The sequence below is a fragment of the Trachypithecus francoisi genome, unplaced genomic scaffold (genome assembly GCF_009764315.1).
Source record: "Trachypithecus francoisi isolate TF-2019V2 unplaced genomic scaffold, Tfra_2.0 Contig01580, whole genome shotgun sequence".
Taxonomy (NCBI): Eukaryota; Metazoa; Chordata; class Mammalia; order Primates; family Cercopithecidae; genus Trachypithecus; species Trachypithecus francoisi.
In genome coordinates, this window is record NW_022681443.1 from 543,394 (window position 1) to 562,981 (window position 19,588).

Below are 19,588 nucleotides of genomic sequence, written 5' to 3' on the forward strand. Positions count from 1 at the left end.
GGATTGTGAAGTCCGACCCCAAGCTTCCAGATGACACTACCTTTCCCCTTCCTCCTCCACGGCCCAAGAATGTGATCTTTGAAGATGAGGAGAAATCCAAGGTGAGACTCCAAGGAGGCGCACTGGGGACTCCAAGCCCAGGTGGGGGTCTGTGGGTTCTGGCCCCTAGCTGCTCTGGCATCAGCCGTTGGAACAGAGGCACACACTGAGCCCAGGTGTCGTTGTGGATGATGGGCGCTGTTTACTGGGCACTTGGTGTGTGCTGAATGTGTCCCATACAGCATCCCCACGTTTAATAAATAGTGTGTCTGGTGTCCTTGGAGTTTGTTTGAGGGCATTTCATAGGTTGATCAGGAGTTTACATATCTCTACGTATTTTGACCTTTTCAATAAGAATTTGACTAATTTTTTGTTAATGTTAATAAAATTAAAACTTGTGGGTGAAAAATTAAATAGCCCAGGAGGAGGTAAGATTAAAATAAAGAGGTTCAAGTTAAAGCTCCCCTCTCCCCAGTCCCAGCCCTAGCGCTGGAGGGGATCTACTGCTAAGGCTCTCGTACATTGTCCCAGAAAGGTTCTCAGCCACGGAGCAGCATCTGTTGATTACTTATTTCTGCCAGGCGCTGTGATGTGTACCTTACACGCAGTGTCTCCACTGGCCTGTGATCACCCTATCAGATGTCAATAAATTCTCACCATTTCACAGAGAGCTTAAGTAACTTACTCATGTCCCACCGGCAGGAAGCGGGGAGCCATCATGTGACTCCAGTCTTCTGACCCCTGGCCCAGGTGCTGCCCTCACAGTCACATCCCTCTGTCTCTGCAGATGCTGGCCCGCCTGCTGAAGAGCTCCCATCCCGAAGACCTCCGCGCAGCCAATAAGCTCATCAAAGAGATGGTGCAGGAGGTAGCAGCTGAGCCTAGAGCACAGGGAGGAGGCGGGATGGGGGTATTGAGCTGGGCCACCGAGATGGGACTGTATGTGTCTTCACGTGGAAGGAGCCCTGCAGTGACCCAGGGCTGGCACAGCAGAGAAGCTGATGGCTGGGCGACCAGGGTGTGCAGGGAAGAATTCCTGGCAGCCTGGGTGACTTGCTCTGGATGGGCCTTTGGGAGGCTGGCTACCTCTTCGTCAAAAGTTAGAAATGAATTAAGCCTTAGTATATTTTTAAAAACACATAAATATATGTAAGTATGTATATGTGTATGTATATGAGATTTTTTTTGAGACACGGACTCACTCTCTTGCCCAGGCGGGAGCACAGTGGCATGATCATGGCTCACTGTAGCCTCGACCTCCTGGGCTCAAGCAGTCCTCCTACCTCAGCCTCCCAGGCCTCTGGCACTAAATACATGTGCCACCACACCTGTATAATTTTTGTATTTTCTTTTTTGTGGAGAAGGGGTTTTGCCATGTTGCCCAGGCTGGTCTGGAACTCCTGGGCTCAAGCAATCTGCCTGCCTTGGCCTCCCAAAGTGCTGGGATTACAGGCATGGCCAAATGTTTCATTTTTAAGTAAATATACATATGTTGCCTGGGTGCCTGCTGAAACTTTTTTTTTTAATTGAGACAGGATCTCATTCTGGAGTGCAGTGGTACGATCATAGCTCACTGCAGCCTTGACCTCCTGGGCTCAAGCCATCCTCCCACCTCAACCTCCCGAGTAGCTGGGACCAAAGGCACACACTACAACACCCAGCTGATTTTATTTTTTGTAGAGACAGAGTCTCCCTTTGTTGCCCAAGCTAGTCTCGAACTCCTGAACTCAATGTCCCTCCCATCTCAGACTCCCAAAGTGCTGAACAAAAAGTTTCAAAACTGGATGTCGTGGCTCATGTCTGTAATCCCAGCACTTTGGAGGCCAAGGTGGGAAGACGGCATGAGGCCACCTGTCACTCTGCAAAGGAGGGGCGCACCTTTCACTCTGCAAAGGAGGGGCGCACCTGTCACTCTGCAAAGGAGGGGCGCACCTGTCACTCTGCAAAGGAGGGGCCACCTGTCACTCTGCAAAGGAGGGGCGCACCTGTCACTCTGCAAAGGAGGGGCCACCTTTCACTCTGCAAAGGAGGGGCACACCTGTCACTCTGCAAAGGAGGGGCACACCTGTCACTCTGCAAAGGAGGGGCCACCTGTCACTCTGCAAAGGAGGGGCGCACCTGTCACTCTGCAAAGGAGGGGCGCACCTGTCACTCTGCAAAGGAGGGGCGCACCTGTCACTCTGCAAAGGAGGGGCGCACCTTTCACTCTGCAAAGGAGGGGCGCACCTGTCACTCTGCAAAGGAGGGGCGCACCTTCACTCTGCAAAGGAGGGGCGCACCTTTCACTCTGCAAAGGAGGGGCGCACTTTCACTCTGCAAAGGAGGGGCGCACCTTTCACTCTGCAAAGGAGGGGCGCACCTGTCACTCTGCAAAGGAGGGGCGCACCTTTCACTCTGCAAAGGAGGGGCGCACCTTTCACTCTGCAAAGGAGGGGCGCACCTTTCACTCTGCAAAGGAGGGGCGCACCTTTCACTCTGCAAAGGAGGGGCGCACCTTTCACTCTGCAAAGGAGGGGCGCACCTTTCACTCTGCAAAGGAGGGGCGCACCTTTCACTCTGCAAAGGAGGGGCGCACCTTTCACTCTGCAAAGGAGGGGCACACCTTTCACTCTGCAAAGGGGCAGGGGAAAGCCAGGCCACTCCCGACAGCAGCCTTTAAAGGCACGGGCTCCCCCATCTGCCAGGCACCGACACTGGAAGGGTCTTCGTGCTCATTTCTAGGCTGTACCTGATGACCACAGAGGTCCCCTTCCACTGTAAAGTACAGGAACCTCCTTTGAAAGGGCAAACACGCCGGGCGCGGTGGCTCAAGCCTGTAATCCCAGCACTTTGGGAGGCCGAGATGGGCGGATCGCGAGGTCAGGAGATCGAGACCATCCTGGCTAACATGGTGAAACCCCGTCTCTACTAAAAAATACAAAAAACTAGCTGGGCGAGGTGGCGGGCGCCTGTAGTCCCAGCTACTCGGGAGGCTGAGGCAGGAGAATGGCATGAACCCGGGAGGCGGAGCTTGCAGTGAGCTGCGATCCGGCCACTGTACTCCAGCCTGGGTGACAGAGCGAGACTCCGTCTCAAAAAAAAAAAAAAAAAAGAAAGGGCAAACACAAGGAGGGCAAGAGTCACTGAGAACCACAGTGGAGGTGTAGGGCCCTGGGCCTTCAGAAGCACCTGGTGAGGGCGTTGGAAAGCCAGGTTCCTGGGCCATCTTGGGAGATCCTGATGAGCTTGTGCAGAGGCCTGGGCACTGGGGGCTTGGACCAGAGCGCCCTTCCTGGGCATGAGGGGCTTCTGGCAGGGCCTGCTGGAGCCCCACCCGGAGTCTGATCCCACAGTCACCCAGCTGTCAACCCGGATCCCAGCACGCACTCTCTCAAGTGGCAGGGGGCAGTGCCTCGTCCAGGCCAAAGGTTCTCAGGGGCCCTTGGCCAATGTGTCCCCAGGACCAGAAGCGGATGGAGAAGATCTCGAAGCGGGTGAATGCCATCGAGGAGGTGAACAACAATGTGAAACTGCTCACGGAGATGGTGATGAGCCACAGCCAGGGTGGCGCGGCAGCCAGCAGCAGCGAGGACCTCATGAAGGTGCACCTGCCTCCCCGACTCCCCACTCCCCGCCCATTCCACAGCCCACGCAGACCCTGACCCGCCCACCCTGCTGCCCTCAGGAACTGTACCAGCGCTGTGAGCGGATGCGGCCCACGCTCTTCCGACTAGCCAGCGACACAGAGGACAATGATGAGGCCTTAGGTGAGCCCGGGGCAGGTGCTGAGGTCAGGTCCCCCACTCTCCATCTCCTGCCCCGACCTCCCCCAGGCCTGCTAAGTATCTGCGGTTGGAAGGAGCCACCACCAGGGGGCCCCCCTTCTCCAGCACCAACCCTGGGTTTTTCCACTCTGAGGACACAGAGGAGGGGCCGCCCCGCTGTTGAGAGGCCCTGTGGGCCAGCCCCCTTAACAGGCACCTCACTTACTGCCCGCAGCTGCACAGGAGGCAGAACCATCCCCTTTTCACAACTGGGGCTAAGGGAGGAAAATGACTTGCCCAGATCACAGAGCAGAACCGTGGCAGAGCCGGGGGAGACGGAGGGCCATCTGCCCCTAGACCTTCCTCCCTGGTGAGGGTGAATGGAAGCTAAGAGTGCATCCTACAGCCTGGGCAATTCCAGACCTGAGCCTGAAGGCTTCTGCCAGGGCCACATACCAGGTTCTTTTCCTTGATCTCTGCCCACATGTCAACCTAGGCCACTTGGGCTGCGGTCTGGGTACCATCCACTCCCTCGTTAAGCAGGAGCCCCACCCAAAAGGCTCACTGCCCAGATTGCCTCACACCCTGGCACCCGGGCAGGCAGTGTTGCTGAGGGCCTCATTGGTGCCAGGCACTGTTCTAGGCCCTCAGGGATCTGGCACTGACCAAAGTTTGCAAAAGGCTGGGTGTGGTGGTTCACACCTGTAATCCCAGCACTTTGGGAGGCCAAGGTGGGAGGATTGCTTTAGGCCAGGAGTTCAAGACCAGCCTGGGCAACATAGACCCAGTCTCTATTTCAAATATATTTGTATTAAAAAAAAAAAAAAAAAAGGTTGACAAAAGCTTTCTTGTGGTAGTTTAGTGAGAGGAGACAGACAATAACCAAGTCCATGAGCACCGACAGTTTGTCACGGTGGTAAATGACATGGAGGAAGAGAAGCAGGGAAGAGATGAGGTAGTGCAGGAGGGGTTTAGGACAGGCCTCCCTGAGGTGAGCCTTGGGTGAAGACCTAAAGGCAGTAAGGGATGAAGCTGTGCAGAGATCCGGGGCAGCCAGAGAGCACAGCTGGAGTGGAGGCCTGGAGGCGGGAGTGGGCCCAGTATGTTAAGAGACAGCCCAGGCAGTATGGCAGGGAGCGAATGAGGGGAGGGTGGAAGATGAGACCAGGGAGGTAGCGGAGGGCCAGAGCCTCAGCAGACAAGATGGGCTGTTCCCCTGCCCCTGCCCCTACCCCTTCCCCTCACATACAGGCTGTGATGGATGTGGGGTCCTCGTCCCCTGCCACCCAGAGGCCCCCACAGTCCTTCAGCCTGGCCTCTCCCTTCCTGCCTGTTCCAGCGGAGATCCTGCAGGCCAATGACAACCTCACCCAGGTGATCAACCTGTATAAGCAGCTGGTGCGGGGTGAGGAGGTCAACGGTGATGCCACAGCCGGCTCCATCCCTGGTGAGAAGGTGGCAGGAGAGCTGGGAGGGCACCCATCAGGCTGGAGGGGCACAGAGAGTGCAGGGTGGTGTGCTGTTCTCAGAGCTGCTGGAATGACTGCCAGGGTGACCCTGGCCCCTTAAGATGGGAGGCCCTAGTGAGGGAGCTGGGGGTGAAGTCCGTGCCAAGCCCGCAGCTGTGGGGGAAGAAGTCTGGATGTTGCAGGGGGAGCTGAGGGTTTGCTGAGGACAGTCCGAAGAAGGAAGGCTTTCTTTGACAAATCTGGCACCTGTTGTGTAGGGCTAAATGACACCCCCGAGGCTTGCTTTATCAGAAAGTGGGAGGGGGTTTAGGAAAGTAAACATTACAGACTCAGTTCTAATAAGAGTAAGATAGGAGCCTTGGGGGGGTCACAAAAGGGGTTAGAATTGGTTCTTAGGGAGAAGTGGGGATGGAGGCGCCACACGGAAGCAGCCAAGTTTCAGCAGGGCCTTCAGGGTGGGTAGCAGTTTGCCCAGTAGAGCTAAGAAGGAAATACATTCCAGACAGAAGTACCAACATATGCCAAAGAGAGGTCCTGTTGAGCAGCTTCCAGGCAGGAGCTGGTGTGGCCAAGGAAGGGGAGGCAGGAGGCCAGTGATAAAGCGTCAGGGTTAGGTGCTGCTCCCCCGCAACCCGTGGGCTCCAATAGACACGTGTACACCCAGGACTTGCCAGCCTCTTCTTTCCCACCCCAGGGAGCACCTCGGCCCTGCTGGATCTCTCAGGCCTGGATCTCCCACCTGCGGGCACCACCTACCCAGCCATGCCCACCCGCCCTGGCGAGCAGGCCAGCCCCGAGCAGCCCAGTGCCTCAGTTTCCCTGCTTGACGACGAGCTCATGTCTCTGGGTGAGGAAGGGGCCAGGCCTGGAGGAGGGCGGGCTCAGCAGCAGATGGGGCATGATCCCAGGGCGCACTCACAGCTAGCGGAACACCAGCACCATGTACCCCAGGTGTCAGTCCTGTGGGGCACGTGGATGAGCATTAGGCCCACTTCACAACGGAGGAAACTGAGGCTCGGGGAAGTTAGGAGCTTGTGTGAGGCCACACAGCCAGAGGGTGAGGCTGGCAGCCTCTAAGCCGGCCTCAGATAAGCTAACCAGCATTCAGGCTCTGGCAGCCTGGGGGGAAACCGGGGGATTTCCCTGCAACAGGTTAGAACCTGGAATTGGGAACTGTCTGGGCAAAAGTTCAGCAGTTTCTTCATCCACCAAGAGGAGAGGGAGAGCTCTGGGTTCCACAGCACCCAGAGGCTCCAGCGAACTAGCCAGAGCACGAGGGACTCGGTGATCCAAGTTGGTCCAGGGCCAGGCCTGCTGTTACTCCCGGGCAGGCTCAGGCTCACCCCGGGGAAGCAGCAAAGCAGTCCCAGCTGCCCAAACCATGTTCGGGTTTCAAGCTGCTCTCAGGGCAGCAGCCCCATCAGAGAGCTGAGATCAGAAGAGCCTCCTCCTGAGAGCCACTGAAGGGATGAAGAGCAGAGGTGTTAGGGCCCATCAAAGGGGAATCCTCAGGGATGTGTTGGAAGCCAAGAGTCAGACTGTGGTCTCCTGAGCCAGTTCTGAAGCAAAAACCAGACCCGAAGGCCTTGAAGAAGTTATGGGGGCCCGGGGTGTCCTAGGCGGGGTCTGCCTGGGTTCCAGGAGTGCTCCCTTAGGTGGTGCCCACTACTGCATTCTGTCCTGTGTTAGGTGGTCCTGTCTTAGGTGGTCCTGTGTTAGGTGACCCTGTCTTAGGTGGTCCTGTCTTAGGTGGTCCTGTCTTAGGTGGCCCTGTCTTAGGTGGTCCTGTCTTAGGTGACCCTGTCTTAGGTGGCCCTGTCTTAGGTGGTCCTGTTTTAGGTGGCCCTGTCTTAGGTGACCCTGTCTTAGGTGGCCCTGTCTTAGGTGGTCCTGTGTTAGGTGACCCTGTCTTAGGGGACCCTCGCAGTCTCCACAGGCAGGCACCGTTAATAGCTCCACTGCACGGCGATGAGGAAATGGCAGCATAGAAAGGCACGGTGGGGGCCGGCGCGGTGGCTCACGCCTGTCATCCCAGCACTTTGGGAGGCCGAAGCCGGCAGATCACGAGGTCAGGAGATCGAGACCATCCTGGCTAACACGGTGAAACCCCATCTCTACTAAAAATACAAAAAAATTAGCCGGGCGTGGTGGCGGGCACCTGTAGTCCCAGTTACTCAGGAGGCTGAGGCAGGAGAATGGCGTGAACCCGGGTGGCGGAGCTTGCAGTGAGCCGAGATCATGCCACTGCACTCCAGCCTGGGCGACAGAGCGAGACTCCATCTCAAAAAGAAAAAAAAAAAGAAGAAAGGCGGGGTGGCTCACGCTTGTAATCCCAGCACTTGGGAGGCCGAAGCCGGCAGATCACGAGGTCAGGAGATCGAGACCATCCTGGCTAACACGGTGAAACCCCATCTCTACTAAAATACAAAAAAATTAGCCGGGCGTGGTGGCGGGCACCTGTAGTCCCAGTTACTCAGGAGGCTGAGGCAGGAGAATGGCGTGAACCCGGGTGGCGGAGCTTGCAGTGAGCCGAGATCATGCCACTGCACTCCAGCCTGGGCGACAGAGCGAGACTCCATCTCAAAAAGAAAAAAAAAAAGAAGAAAGGCGCGGTGGCTCACGCTTGTAATCCCAGCACTTTGGGAGGCCGAGGCGGAGGGATCACTCGAGGTCAGGAGTTTGAAACTAGCCTGGCCAACATGGTGAAACCCCGTCTCTATTAAAAATACAAAATTAGGCCAGGCGCGGTGGCTCAAGCCTGTAATCCCAGCACTTTGAGAGGCCAAGACGGGCGGATCATGAGGTCAGGAGATTGAGACCATCCTGGCTAAGACAGTGAAACCCCGTCTCTACTAAAAAATACAAAAAAATTAGCCGGGCAAGGTGGCAGGCACCTGTAGTCCTAGCTGCTCGGGAGGCTGAGGCAGGAGAATGGCGTGAACCTGGGAGGCGGAGTTTGCAGTGAGCCCAGATCGCGCCACTGCACTCCAGCCTGGGCGACAGATCGAGACTCCATCTCAAAAAAAAAAAAAAAAAAAATTAGCTGGGCGTGGTAGCACATGCCTGTAATCCCAGCTACTGGAGCGGCTGAGGCAGGAAAATTGCTTGAACTGGGGAGGCGGACGTTGCAGTGAGCTGAGATGGCGCCACTGCACTCCAGCCTGGGTGACAGAGCAAGGCTGCATCTCACAAAAAAACAAAAAAAGAAAGGCTGGGTGACTTGTGCAGAAAGGGCTCCAGGACTTGAGCTGGGCCCTGATCCTGAAGCCACACTCTGAGCTGCTGGGCTGCTCTAACTCATTGTTCATAAGCAAGGAAAGGGAAGTGAGGACCCGGAGTGTGGAGGGAGAGCTGAAGGAGGAGAGCTGAGGGGAAAGGAGGCCCAGTTGTGAGCTCCCTTTGTGAACCCAGCAGCCAGCATCCTCCCTGAAGCCGCTTACAAGCCCCATGCAGCTGCCCCCTCTTCATTCAGAGCCAAGGGTGACGCAGGGAGAGGACCTTTACCCCGTTCTACAGAGAACGGGGTAAAGGTCAAGGGACAGGAACGCTCATGCAAGATTTATTTTCTCCTGTGGAGCCAGCCCTGGGCAGCAGCTACCTGAGGGGCAGTGGGTAGGGAAGTACTGCAGGGCCACCAGCCCCCAGCCAGCAGCTGCAGCAACACCTCCACGGGAGGAGCGAGGTGCGGCTGCACTTCCTGTCCCCGCACTGCACTGGCACAGTCCTGAGCCACCAGCTTCCTTCTGGTTTCCTCTCAGAGGCAAAGCATGGGGGCACAGGAGCCAGAAGTGCCAGGGCACCCTGCAGCCTGGGCCTGGGGAATGGAGGAGGCCCGGGGGCCACAGAGGGGGCTGGTTCTCACTCTTCTTCACGGCAGGGGTGGGAGACAGGTTCCTGTCCGTCAAGGAGGGCGTTCAGGCAGCCTTAACCTCCCCCGTCTCAAGCGTGCCTCCCATCTCAGGCTCCTGAGTAGTTGGGACTACAGGTATGTGCCGCCACGCCCAGTTAATTTATTTTTTGTAGACACAGGGTTTCACCTGTGTTGGCCAGGCTGGTATTGCACTCCTGGCCTCAAGTGATCCACCCACCTCGGCTTCCAAAAATGCTGGGATGACAGGCATGAGCCGCTGCACCCACCTCTTTTTGGTTTTGAGATGGGGGTCTCACTGTATTGCTCAGGCTGGTCTTAAACTTCTGGCCTCGACTAATCCTCCCATCTCAGCCTCTCAAGTAGATGGGACCAGAGGCACTGGCTAATTTTTTTTCCTTTTATTCTTTTTGTTTTCTTTTCTTTTTTTTTTTTTTTTTTTTTGAGACAGAGTCTCGCTCTATCACTCAGGCTGGAGTGTAGTGGCGTGATCTCAGCTCACTGCAACCTCTGCTTCCCAGGTTTGTGCCATTCTCCTGCCTCAGCCTCCCTAGTAGAGGGGACTACAGGCACCCGCCACCACACCCGGCTAAATTCTTTTTTTTTTTTTTTTTTTTTGAGACGGAGTCTCGCTCTGTTGCCCGTGCTGGAGTGGAGTGGCTGGATCTCAGCTCACTGCAAGCTCCGCCTCCCGGGTTTACGCCATTCTCCTGCCTCAGCCTCCTGAGTAGCTGGGACTACAGGCGCCCGCCACCTTGCCTGGCTAGTTTTTTTGTATTTTTTAGCAGAGACGGGGTTTCACCATGTTAGCCAGGATGTGGTCTCGATCTCCTGACCTCGTGATCCGCCCATCTCGGCCTCCCAAAGTGCTGGGATTACAGGCTTGAGCCACCGCGCCCAGCCTTTTTTTTTTTTCCAGTGGAGACGGGGTTTCACCGTGTTAGCCAGGATGGTCTCAATCTCCTGACCTCATGATCCGCCCGCCTCAGCCTCTCAAAGTGTTGGGATTACAGGCGTGAGCCACCGCACCCGGCTATTTTCCTTTTATTCTTTAGAGGTAGAGTCTCTGTGCTGCCTGGGCTTATCTCAAACCCCAGCTTCGGCTTCCCAAATAGCTGGGATTATAGACATTAGCCACGGCACCTGGCTGGTGTCTCCATTTTACAGAAGAGGCTTTCACCCCCCAAGATCACACAGCCAAGTGGCAGAGTTGTGTTCAAATGCTTGTAGTCAGGCCATGCTCTGTCCGAGTCCAGACTCTGCCACTTTCCAGCTGTGTGTTGTCGGGCAGGTTATTTACCAAGTCTGAGTCCATTTTCTTACCCCTAAAAGAGGGCTGAGAAGCTCACCCCTACTTTTGAAGGTTGTTTGAGGATTAAGCAAGACCAGCATCTGAAGGGCCTGACGCATCTAGAGCATCATCAATGTACTTTATCTCTGGCCTCTTAAGAAATGCATCTAGAAGAGACCCAACTGTCACAGCTTCCTGGTACCTTTGCCTTTGCCTGTCAGGTAGCACTTCGGTTTGGACCTCACGTTTTCAGGATTTGCTAGAAACAATATCCCTTACCTTCTCTAGGTCACATCTGGGGTGAACTTGCCGGACAGTATTCCAGGGCAGGCAGAGGTCAGGCTGGCTGGTGACCTGCTACCTCCTTCCCATTGGCAGCTAGTTCCAGAGCCATCCACAGGGCCCCCCAGCCCTCCATAGTACCAGTGAGCCTCACTGGCATGTGCCAGGGCCAACAGGGTCTTCAGCGTCACCCCCAGTCCAGCCCTGTCCTCGTATTCTTGGAGACATTGTGGCTTAGCCAGCACGGTGCCTAGCCCATGGTCATGCAGCAGGCGTCCCTCGCGTGGACCAGTGGTGGGCACAGAGCTGCTCTCTGCTTGCCTGGATGCATGAGGAGAGGAAACTCTTCTCCCTGCAGCCCAACCCTGCTCTCTGCTGCCAGATGCCAAGTGAAGATGAAAGTCCTGATATCTGTTGTCTGTGTGCACAGTAGCTTTGGAGTGGCCTGGCCAGGAAGAGGGGAAGCGTGTGTGGGGTCAGCACAAGGGGCTGCCGGGATCTTGGTTTCTAGTTCTGCTCTGCTGCTTGTTCCCTCTGAGAGTGTGAGTTTGTCCCCTCTGTGCTGAGCATCAGAAAGGGGCAGGGAGCCCCATGCCAGCACACATGGCCCCTCGGCTGTCTGGCATCTGCAAGGTCAGCCCAGCTCCTTCACCTCTCTCCTGCTTTCCCCTCAGGCCTCAGTGACCCCACACCCCCTTCAGGCCTGAGCCTAGATGGTACCGGATGGAACAGCTTCCAGGTAGGAGGGGACTACAAACTAGCCTGGCCTGTCCCAGTCCCAGGGTCAGGGCAGCTGGGACAAGCGGCCTGGGGAAACTGAAAGGATGGGTGGGCTCTGCTCAAGGGCCCAGGACCAGGGGGTGGCCCAGGGGCCTGGAGGCACCCACCCAGGGTAGAGGGTCTCTCCTTACCTCCAGCTGTATCTTCACCACGTCTCGGCCTTGGGGCTGCAGCCCAGCCTTTGGGATTGGGATTGAGATGGGCAATCCTTCTTCCCTTCTCTTGAGGGTGACGGAGGTCCCTGGAATATAGAACCTCAACCAGACCCAGCCACCTGCATCATGGACACAGGTGGTCTGGGGTCCTCACCTCTCTGACTGCTTTCCTAGATGTCATTTGCAGGGAGGACACTGAGCCTCAGGGCAGGATCAGGTGATGCTGACACCTCTCTAGACAGCCCCACCCCACCTGCATCCTTTTCCCCACAGTCGTCGGATGCCACTGAGCCCCCAGCCCCTGCTCTGGCCCAGGCCCCCAGTATGGAAAGCAGACCCCCAGCGCAGACATCCCTGCCAGCAAGCAGCGGTCTGGACGACCTAGACCTCCTGGGGAAGACCCTCCTGCAGCAGTCGCTGCCCCCGGAGTCCCAGCAAGTGCGGTGGTGAGGGCCCACCATGGCTGGCATGGGGTGGGGAGCACTCCCTGTTCCCACAAACCAGCAGCTTCTCCTGGGCTTGTCCAGGCCCAGCAGGGAGAGGCTCGTTGCTGTCTTGTTCTATAAGCAGCAGATGCCAAGCACTGCACCTGCCTCTGGAAACACAGCAGTGCCCAAGGCAGACCTGGGCCCAGCTCACAGAGCACAGTTTATGAGACCTAGGCCCACTGGCCTGGCCTCCCCTCAGGCTTTCCCAGCTCCCTTGAGAAAGGCCCAGAAGGCCAGCAGAGGGGAGGACACTGGGCTGGAGTGAGCAGGTGGGGTGCAGGGGGTAGGGAGAACAAGAGCTGCTCCTTCTAAAGGTAAGAAGACCCAAGGCCAGAGAGACAGCCACGTGTCAGGGACAGAGCCAGGAAGCCCAGCCTTTCCTGTGCCCCTGATCTCTCCATCACCAAAGAATCACTTCTTTTTCTTTTTTTGAGAGAGAATCTCACCCTGTCCCAGGCTGGAGTGCAGTGGCATGATCTCGGCTCACTGCAACCTCCACCTCCCAAACTCAAGCGATTCTCCTACATCAGCCTCCTGAGTAGCTGGGACCACAGGTGCGCGCTACCACGCCCAGCTAGTTTTTTGTATTTTTTATAGAGACTGGGTTTTGCCATGTTGCCCAGGCTGGTCTCAAACTCCTTAGCTCAAGCGATCCGCCCGCCTCAGCCTCCGAAAGTGTTGGAATTACAGGCGTGAGCCACCACACCTGGCCAAGAATCACTTCTTAATGCACTGTCTCCCCATTAAGGGAGAAGCAGCAGCCAGCCCCCCGGCTCACACTCCGGGACCTGCAGAATAAGAGCAGCAGCTGCAGCTCCCCCAGCTCCAGCGCCACCAGCCTTCTCCACACCGTGTCCCCAGAGCCCCCCAAGCCTCCGCAGCAGCCCATACCAACTGAGCTCTCACTGGCCAGCATCACTGTGCCCCTGGAGTCCATCAAGCCCAGTGAGTAGGGCTGGGGCAGGCTGGGCTGGGCTGGGTCAGCTTGCTGCCCTGTCAGGAGCTCTGTCTGGGGAAGCTGGTGGGAAAGCGGGGCTCCCCTGGCTCTGCCACTGGCCAACCAGTGGGGAGCTCTGAACAAGGCCTTGCCCTTCCCAGGAGTTAGTTTCTTTATCTGCCCCAGAGCAATCAGAGGACTGCTGTACAAACTCCAGGTTTATACAAGCAAGAAGACCTCTAGGGAATGGACTCTGGGCCCCTCCTTCCCCAGGAAGGCAGGGCTTAGGACACAGAGAGGTTTGGGGTCTCCCCCAAATTACAGAACTGAACCATGATAAAGACCCAGATCCAAGGCTGGGCTTTTCCAGCCCCGGAGCAGTAGGGGGACCATGGCCCAGCCCCAGGCCCCGAGCAGACACATGAGGCCTGGTGGTCCTCAGATTGCCCTCTATGAGCTCCCTGTGACCAAAGACACTACCCCTGCAGTGTCTCCCAGCAGTGGGCAGAGCTGCCCCTCTCACCGGTAGGAGAACCCTGAGCTCAGAGAAGGGGAGTGACTGCCGCGAGGTCACACAGCGTGAGCCTCACCCTCGCCCAGAGTCCCTCACCCCAGCACTCCAGGCAGCAGCCGCACAGCACTGGGGGAACCTGGGCTGTGACTCGGCTCTGGGGTGGGTGTCCTGCCTTCACTATCAGACTGGGGGTTCACCTGCCCTCTCTGGGTACCACTCTGTGCCCCTGCCTGCACTACCACCCATGGTCCAGGTAAGGCCCCAAGGGAGGGCTTTGCTCTTGTTGCCAGGACAGCAGTCAGCTCCTGAGGTGAGCCAGCTGGGGGCTGGGGGCTGAGCGGATGGGCTCCAGCTCAGCTGTCCCATCTCCCTCCCACCTTCTCCCGCAGGCAGCATCCTGCCCGTGACTGTGTATGACCAGCACGGCTTCCGCGTCCTCTTCCATTTTGCCCGTGACCCACTGCCAGGGCGCTCCGACGTGCTGGTGGTGGTGGTTTCCATGCTGAGCACCGCCCCCCAGCCCATCCGCAACATCGTGTTCCAGTCAGCTGTCCCCAAGGTGACAAGCCAAACAGGGCATGCTTCCGTCCTCTCAAGGCAGGGTGACATGGAGCTGGGTGGGGAGCCACCTGTCAGGGGGCAGGTCTCCCTCCCTTGCTGCGTGTTCAGGGGGTAGAAGGGACCAGAAGGACTGAGCCCCAGGACCCCTGGAGGGGAGCTGGCAGGCTGGGCCTGGTTCCTCGGAGCAGGGCAAACAGCCAGGGCTAGCTGTGCCCATCCTGCCGTCTGCCCGCAGGTGATGAAGGTGAAGCTGCAGCCACCCTCTGGCACGGAGCTGCCGGCATTTAACCCCATCGTGCACCCCTCAGCAATCACCCAAGTCCTGCTGCTTGCCAACCCCCAGAAGGTGAGGGGCCCCGAGACGGTGCTGCGGGGCGGAGGTGGCCACTTCTCCTCCTCTGACCCCTCTGCCTTTGCCACCTCTTCCCCAGGAGAAGGTTCGCCTCCGCTACAAGCTCACCTTCACCATGGGCGACCAGACCTACAACGAGATGGGGGATGTGGACCAGTTCCCCGCACCCGAAACCTGGGGGAGCCTCTAGAACAGGGAGGGGCTGGGGAGAGGAAGGGGCAGAGGGACCGGTCACTGTCCAGCCTGGAGGGAGGCAGTGGTGGCCAAGGACACCCTTTGTTGCCCATGGCTGTTCACCCCCAGGCCTGGTGCTTCTCCCCACACCCTTGTAGCCCTCAAGTGACTCTTCCCCCTCCTGCTCCAGCCCCGCCCCTGCTGAGCCAAACCCAGTAGGAGGCTGGGCCTGGGTTTGCGCCACTGGGGTCTCCATCACCGGGACCTGGAGAGGGAGGGCTGTGTAGCCTTGGAAGAACTTGGGGTCATGGGGAGGAAGCACAGCTGTCGGGGAAGGGCCAGGACCTCAGGCCCAGCCCCAACCCCAGCTGGGGTGGGGTCTTCCCTGCCTGTGTCTTATGCCTTATGGGAAGGCCCAGCCATAACTCGGGGGCCATGCTGGAGCTGGGAACCAGCTCAGGCCTCCTCCATAGGAACCCAGTGACTAGGGGGTGACGCCTGCACCCCCAGCTGTTTGCACTCTGGTGTGTGGTTTGACTCTGCTTTTCCTCCGGATTGGCCCTGTGGTCACAGCCACAGGGGGCCAGGCTGGGGGAACCTCACCTGGCCCCTACTCCTCCTGGGGGTCTCCCTTTGCCATTGGGCCCCCTGAGGGACTGTGGGGGCTCAAGGGTAATGCCCGAGGCCCATGGCCCCAGTGAGGGGCTGTGGGGCGCCTAGGGTTCTCAGTGTGTCTCCTTCATTCATTGGCCTCTGCTGGGGCCTCCTGTGGGTGTCTCACATCTGTCTATCCATCTGTCCGTGGTCAGAAGTGGGGTCAGTGTGTGAGTGAGAGCAGGAGTATTTATGAAAATAAAACGTCGTTTTTCCTGGACCACCTGCTCTTGTGGCCCTTTGGAGGTTGAGGGAGACGGGAGGGGTTGAGTTCGGGGTCCCCAGGGCTGCCCTGTAGACCTCTCCACTTCCGTCTTTGGAGGTCAGGCCGTGGGCCCCCTCCCCACCGCCCCCAGGCCCTGCACCGGAAGAGGCCCTGCAAAGGGGCCTGTGGCCAGTGCTGAGTCATCAGAGGGCGCTGGGCTGTGGCGGGCCAGGACCGTCCCAGCTGGAAGTGGGCGACCGCCAGGGCCTGGCAGGAGCCCCAGCTGCTACAGACACTGAGGGGGAGGCCCCTGGCTCCTCATGACTTCCTCCTGCTGTGCTCAGCCCTCCACACAACCTCGATGCTGTAGCACCCCGGAGGGAAGTCCAAGCCCAGCTTCTCCCTCTCCCCAGACGTCGCTCCCTTGCCCAGCACCAATCACAGTTTGTTTCAGAGCCGCAGTTTGTTTCAGAGCCGACCCAGGGACCCTGAGCTGGGCCCTTGCCACTCCCAGCGGCAGCTGTCTCCGACATAGTGCTATCAGAGTTTTCTCCAACCAGGAGGCCGGGGTCCAAGCTTGGGCGTGGCTTCAAGGCCACACAGCTGGGAGAGCCCTCCAGCGAGGAGGCGCAGGTCCAGGCAGATGGGCCCCGTTGTGTGGGAGGCCAGCCCTGTGTGTGGCTCTGCAGGAAAGTGTTCCCTGCTCAGATGAGTTGTGGGAGACTGCCCACGGTTTTTGCTGAGCGCACTGACCCCATACTAGACCCTGGGAAGTCCCTCATTTAAGAAGCCATTTTCACTTTGTCTCATCTAGTGTTTCCCAATCAGAACTTGGCCGCTGAACCCTTCTCCTTAGATATGGTTGTGACATGCTGGAGAATTGCCCAGCACACCCGCCTCCCAGCCTGTACTCTCTTTAACACTCATCAGCAAGCAAGGGGCCCCTCTCTGCTGGCCCACACTGGAAGCGCAGGCTGAGAGCTCCTCCATGTCCACCTTACTGCTGAGGGGACAAGAGGCATTAGCTGCACCCCGCGGGCGCCTCCTATCAGATCCCTACAGTGGGACTCCCACCCTAGCACAGCCCTCCAGACAGATGTCTGGCCCCTGGAGGCTTCCAGACACCCTGTCCCAGCCACGTGGCCTCATTCCTGTTCCCTTCCCCTACCCTGCAGGACTCACACTTGTGATGTCTCCTGAAGATAACTCAGGTTGGAAGTTTATTCTACCTGAAATAAAACCATATCGCCTGCAGCATCCACCTGGGGTGCTGGAGTCCCACCTCCAGCACAGTCTCATTACTGGCCATGGCAGGGAGGACTACAGGTTGGCGTGGGGAACAGGTGGGACTGTGAGCTGGGAGTCTGGGGGCTGGTTCTGGCTGGGTCACTGGCTTTCTGTGTGATTTTGAGGAAGGTGCTTTCCTTTCTGGAAAAGGGGAGAGGGACTCAATGAGCTATAAGGTCCCTCTGAGGAGTCCTTGGGCAAAGGAGCCAGGCTGTTGTTCCGGGGATGGGGAGGTGGGGTCCCTTCAGCCTTTGGACCTTCTCCCTTGCCTTCTCCTTAACCCAGCCATCCTGTCAGTCATGCCAGTGTTTCCTGAGCAGCCCTTGGGCCAACCCCTGTCCTAAGAGTTCACAAGCTGGCAAGGACTTGGGAGCTAGTGTGGCACCCTGAGAGTGAAGACATGAGGTAGCACAGAAGCCCTGCATCTGTCTGAGAGTCTGGGGTGGGTTTAACCAGAGGAGAGGACCCTAGGCCTCCACTTCCCCAAATACCGTGTTGCTGCACAGAGGTCCCGGCCACTACGCCCTGCAGTCTCAGGGGCTGGGATGCAGTGCACTGGGGAGGCGTGTGCTCTGTCTCTTGAAGGGTGACCCCCAGTGCCATGCCAAGACCAGTGGGACTTCCCAGATCTCGAAGCCACACTTCCATTTCTGTTGGTTTGGCCGAGGCAGCAGTTAATTTTGGTTTTCAGCAGCCGCAGCACACTCTTTGTTTATGGCAGCCAGGAGAAGTGGTAAGGGCCTGGGAGCCTGGGAGCCTGCTCCTGCCTAGTCAGTTTTTTTGTTGTTGTTATCGTCGTCGTTTTTACGGAGTTTCGCTCTTGTTGCCCAGGCTGGAGTGCAATGGCACGATCTTGGCTCACTGCAACCTCTGCCTCCTGAGTTCAAGCGATTCTCCTGCCTCAGCCTCCCCGAGTAGCTGGGATTACAGGCATGCACCACCACATCCTGCTAATTTTGTATTTTTAGTAGAGACGGGGTTTCTCCATGTTGGTCAGGCTAACTCCCGACCGAAGGTGATCCACCCGCCTTGGCCTCCCAAAGTGCTGGGATTACAGGTGTGAGCCACCGCACCTGGCCCCTAGTCAGTTTTTTCTTTTTTTGTTTGTTTGAGGCAAGGTCTCTGTCACCCACGCTGGAGGGCAGTGTTGTAAAAACAGCTCCCTGCAGCCCTGACCTCCTGGGCTCAGGCAATCCTACCCTCTTAGCCTCCTGAGTAGCTGGGACCACAGGCGCGTGCCACCATGCCTGGCTAATATTTTTATTTTTTGTATAAACGGAGTTTTGCCAGGTTGCCCGGGCTGGTCTAGAACTCCTGGGCTCAAGCGATCCACCCGCCTCAGCCTCCCAAAGTGTTGTGGTGAGCCACTGTGCCTGGTCTCTCGACATACCCCCTCCCCCCGTCTCTTTGGGCCCCCCAACCAGGGCACTGGCCCAGCAAGGCAGGCAAGATGAGCCCCTGGACCTGGTACGACACTAGACCTGATTCCTGTAGCCTCCCGCCTTAGGCCTCTGAACTGCCCTGTGAAATGGGAAGTGAGGCTCAGAGAAGTCACACATTGGGGCTGAGCCTGGGCCAGCAGTCTTGAAGTGTCTACCAGGATGGCACATTGCCCCCTACCTCCCAAGTCCTCCCCCCAGCCTCTGTTGGGCTGTCCTCTGGAGCTAGGCTAAGGGTACACACTCCCCCAGGGCTATCGGGATTAAAATGGAGTCCTCAGGCCTTAGGGCCACCCCAGGACTTCCTGGAAAGTCCTTTGGGCTTGGGGAAGGAGGTGAGGGAGTTTTTAGAGCTCCAGAGATCTCACTATGCCCCAGCTGCTCTGGGTGGAAGCCCACACATAGGGCAGTACCGCGGGATGCTACAAACAGGCAATTTGTCAAAGTGTCTAAAATAGGATGTTTTTGCTCCTGCAGCCCCTGCTACCACCACCACTCAGCTGCTGACCTCCCTGCCCACATCCTGCTCAAGCCTTACCAACACACACTACCTAGACTGTCCCAGGCTTTTGCAGACAAATCTGCACAGAGGCTGCCAGGCCCTCAAAGCAACCACAGGGGTTAAGGCGGAGCTGAGGGCCAGCATTTCTGGAGCTCCCAGGCAATGCTTCTGGGTCTGGCACAGCGGGAGAGCCCATGTGGGCTTAGGAGACTGTCAGATCTGCTTCCTAACTTGGCCTCTACCACTTTCCCAGCTGGGGACCTTAGGCCAGGTGCCTTGGGCTATTCACCTGTAAAATGGGGACAGTGATAACAGCCTCATGGGAGGATATGCTATAGCACTGACAAAAAGTCCCATTGTCCCAAGGCAGCTAGACACACACAGGGGTCTCTGGGGCGGCAGGAATGGGGGTAAGGGGTCTTTCCATTCCTGACTTGGCAAGCTGAATAACGATGGTAACAAGAAACAGCACAAGGCACTTTATAAGCATCTTGCATCTATTAATTCACTTAATCCTTCTATGAGGTAGGTGCTATTATTTCCAATTTACTGAGGAGGATGCTGAGGCTCAGCGAGGTGAGGTGTCCCACTTAAGGTCACCCAGCTAGTGAGAGCCAGAGCCTGGCCAGCTAGCTTCCTCCACACCCTTAAGCTCTCTCTGTGCCTGCTGCCTGAGCCACTGTGACAGGCACACTGTTGGGCCCCAGAGGATTTGGCAGGAGCCAGCTAAGACCAGCCTAGTAGAGAACCACCCAAGTCAATAGGCCCCTGGATTGGGGAAGGGCCCCATGAGGGGTTGGCTGGGGATCCCTGAGGTCCCCCTTCTGTGTCCACAGTTTAGAAAGGCC

General features: G+C 57.5%; 2 protein-coding genes across 10 annotated transcripts in view; one reads left to right on the forward strand and one right to left on the reverse strand.

Annotated features, from left to right (window-relative positions):
• Positions 1-15,527, forward strand: part of GGA1 (golgi associated, gamma adaptin ear containing, ARF binding protein 1) — a 28,757-nt gene extending 13,230 nt beyond the window's left edge. For both annotated transcript variants that reach the window (XM_033188821.1, XM_033188829.1), the window contains 12 exons: positions 1-101; positions 827-907; positions 3,480-3,620; positions 3,704-3,785; positions 5,122-5,229; positions 5,946-6,098; positions 11,367-11,431; positions 11,901-12,073; positions 12,864-13,060; positions 13,956-14,125; positions 14,363-14,473; positions 14,559-15,527. In XM_033188821.1, the coding sequence (XP_033044712.1) occupies positions 1-101; positions 827-907; positions 3,480-3,620; positions 3,704-3,785; positions 5,122-5,229; positions 5,946-6,098; positions 11,367-11,431; positions 11,901-12,073; positions 12,864-13,060; positions 13,956-14,125; positions 14,363-14,473; positions 14,559-14,669 (1,493 nt within the window). In that variant the 3' untranslated portion in view covers positions 14,670-15,527. The remainder of the gene's footprint in view (positions 102-826; positions 908-3,479; positions 3,621-3,703; positions 3,786-5,121; positions 5,230-5,945; positions 6,099-11,366; positions 11,432-11,900; positions 12,074-12,863; positions 13,061-13,955; positions 14,126-14,362; positions 14,474-14,558) is intronic.
• LOC117070134 overlaps positions 98-19,588 on the reverse strand; it is a 21,577-nt gene continuing 2,086 nt past the window's right edge. Inside the window, exons 1-3 of one of the 8 annotated variants that reach the window (XR_004431808.1) lie at positions 11,604-11,901; positions 10,690-11,137; positions 5,504-6,810 (exon numbers count right to left, since the gene is read on the reverse strand). Coding sequence is in view for 6 of the 8 variants with exons in the window: in XM_033188877.1 (XP_033044768.1) it covers positions 10,695-11,137 (443 nt within the window). In the remaining 2 variants the exon portion in view is untranslated. Of the gene's footprint in view, positions 921-5,139; positions 5,270-5,503; positions 6,811-10,530; positions 11,902-19,588 lie in introns of those variants that run through there. The other 7 variants (XM_033188877.1, XM_033188886.1, XM_033188881.1 and 4 more) reach the window with 7 other exon arrangements.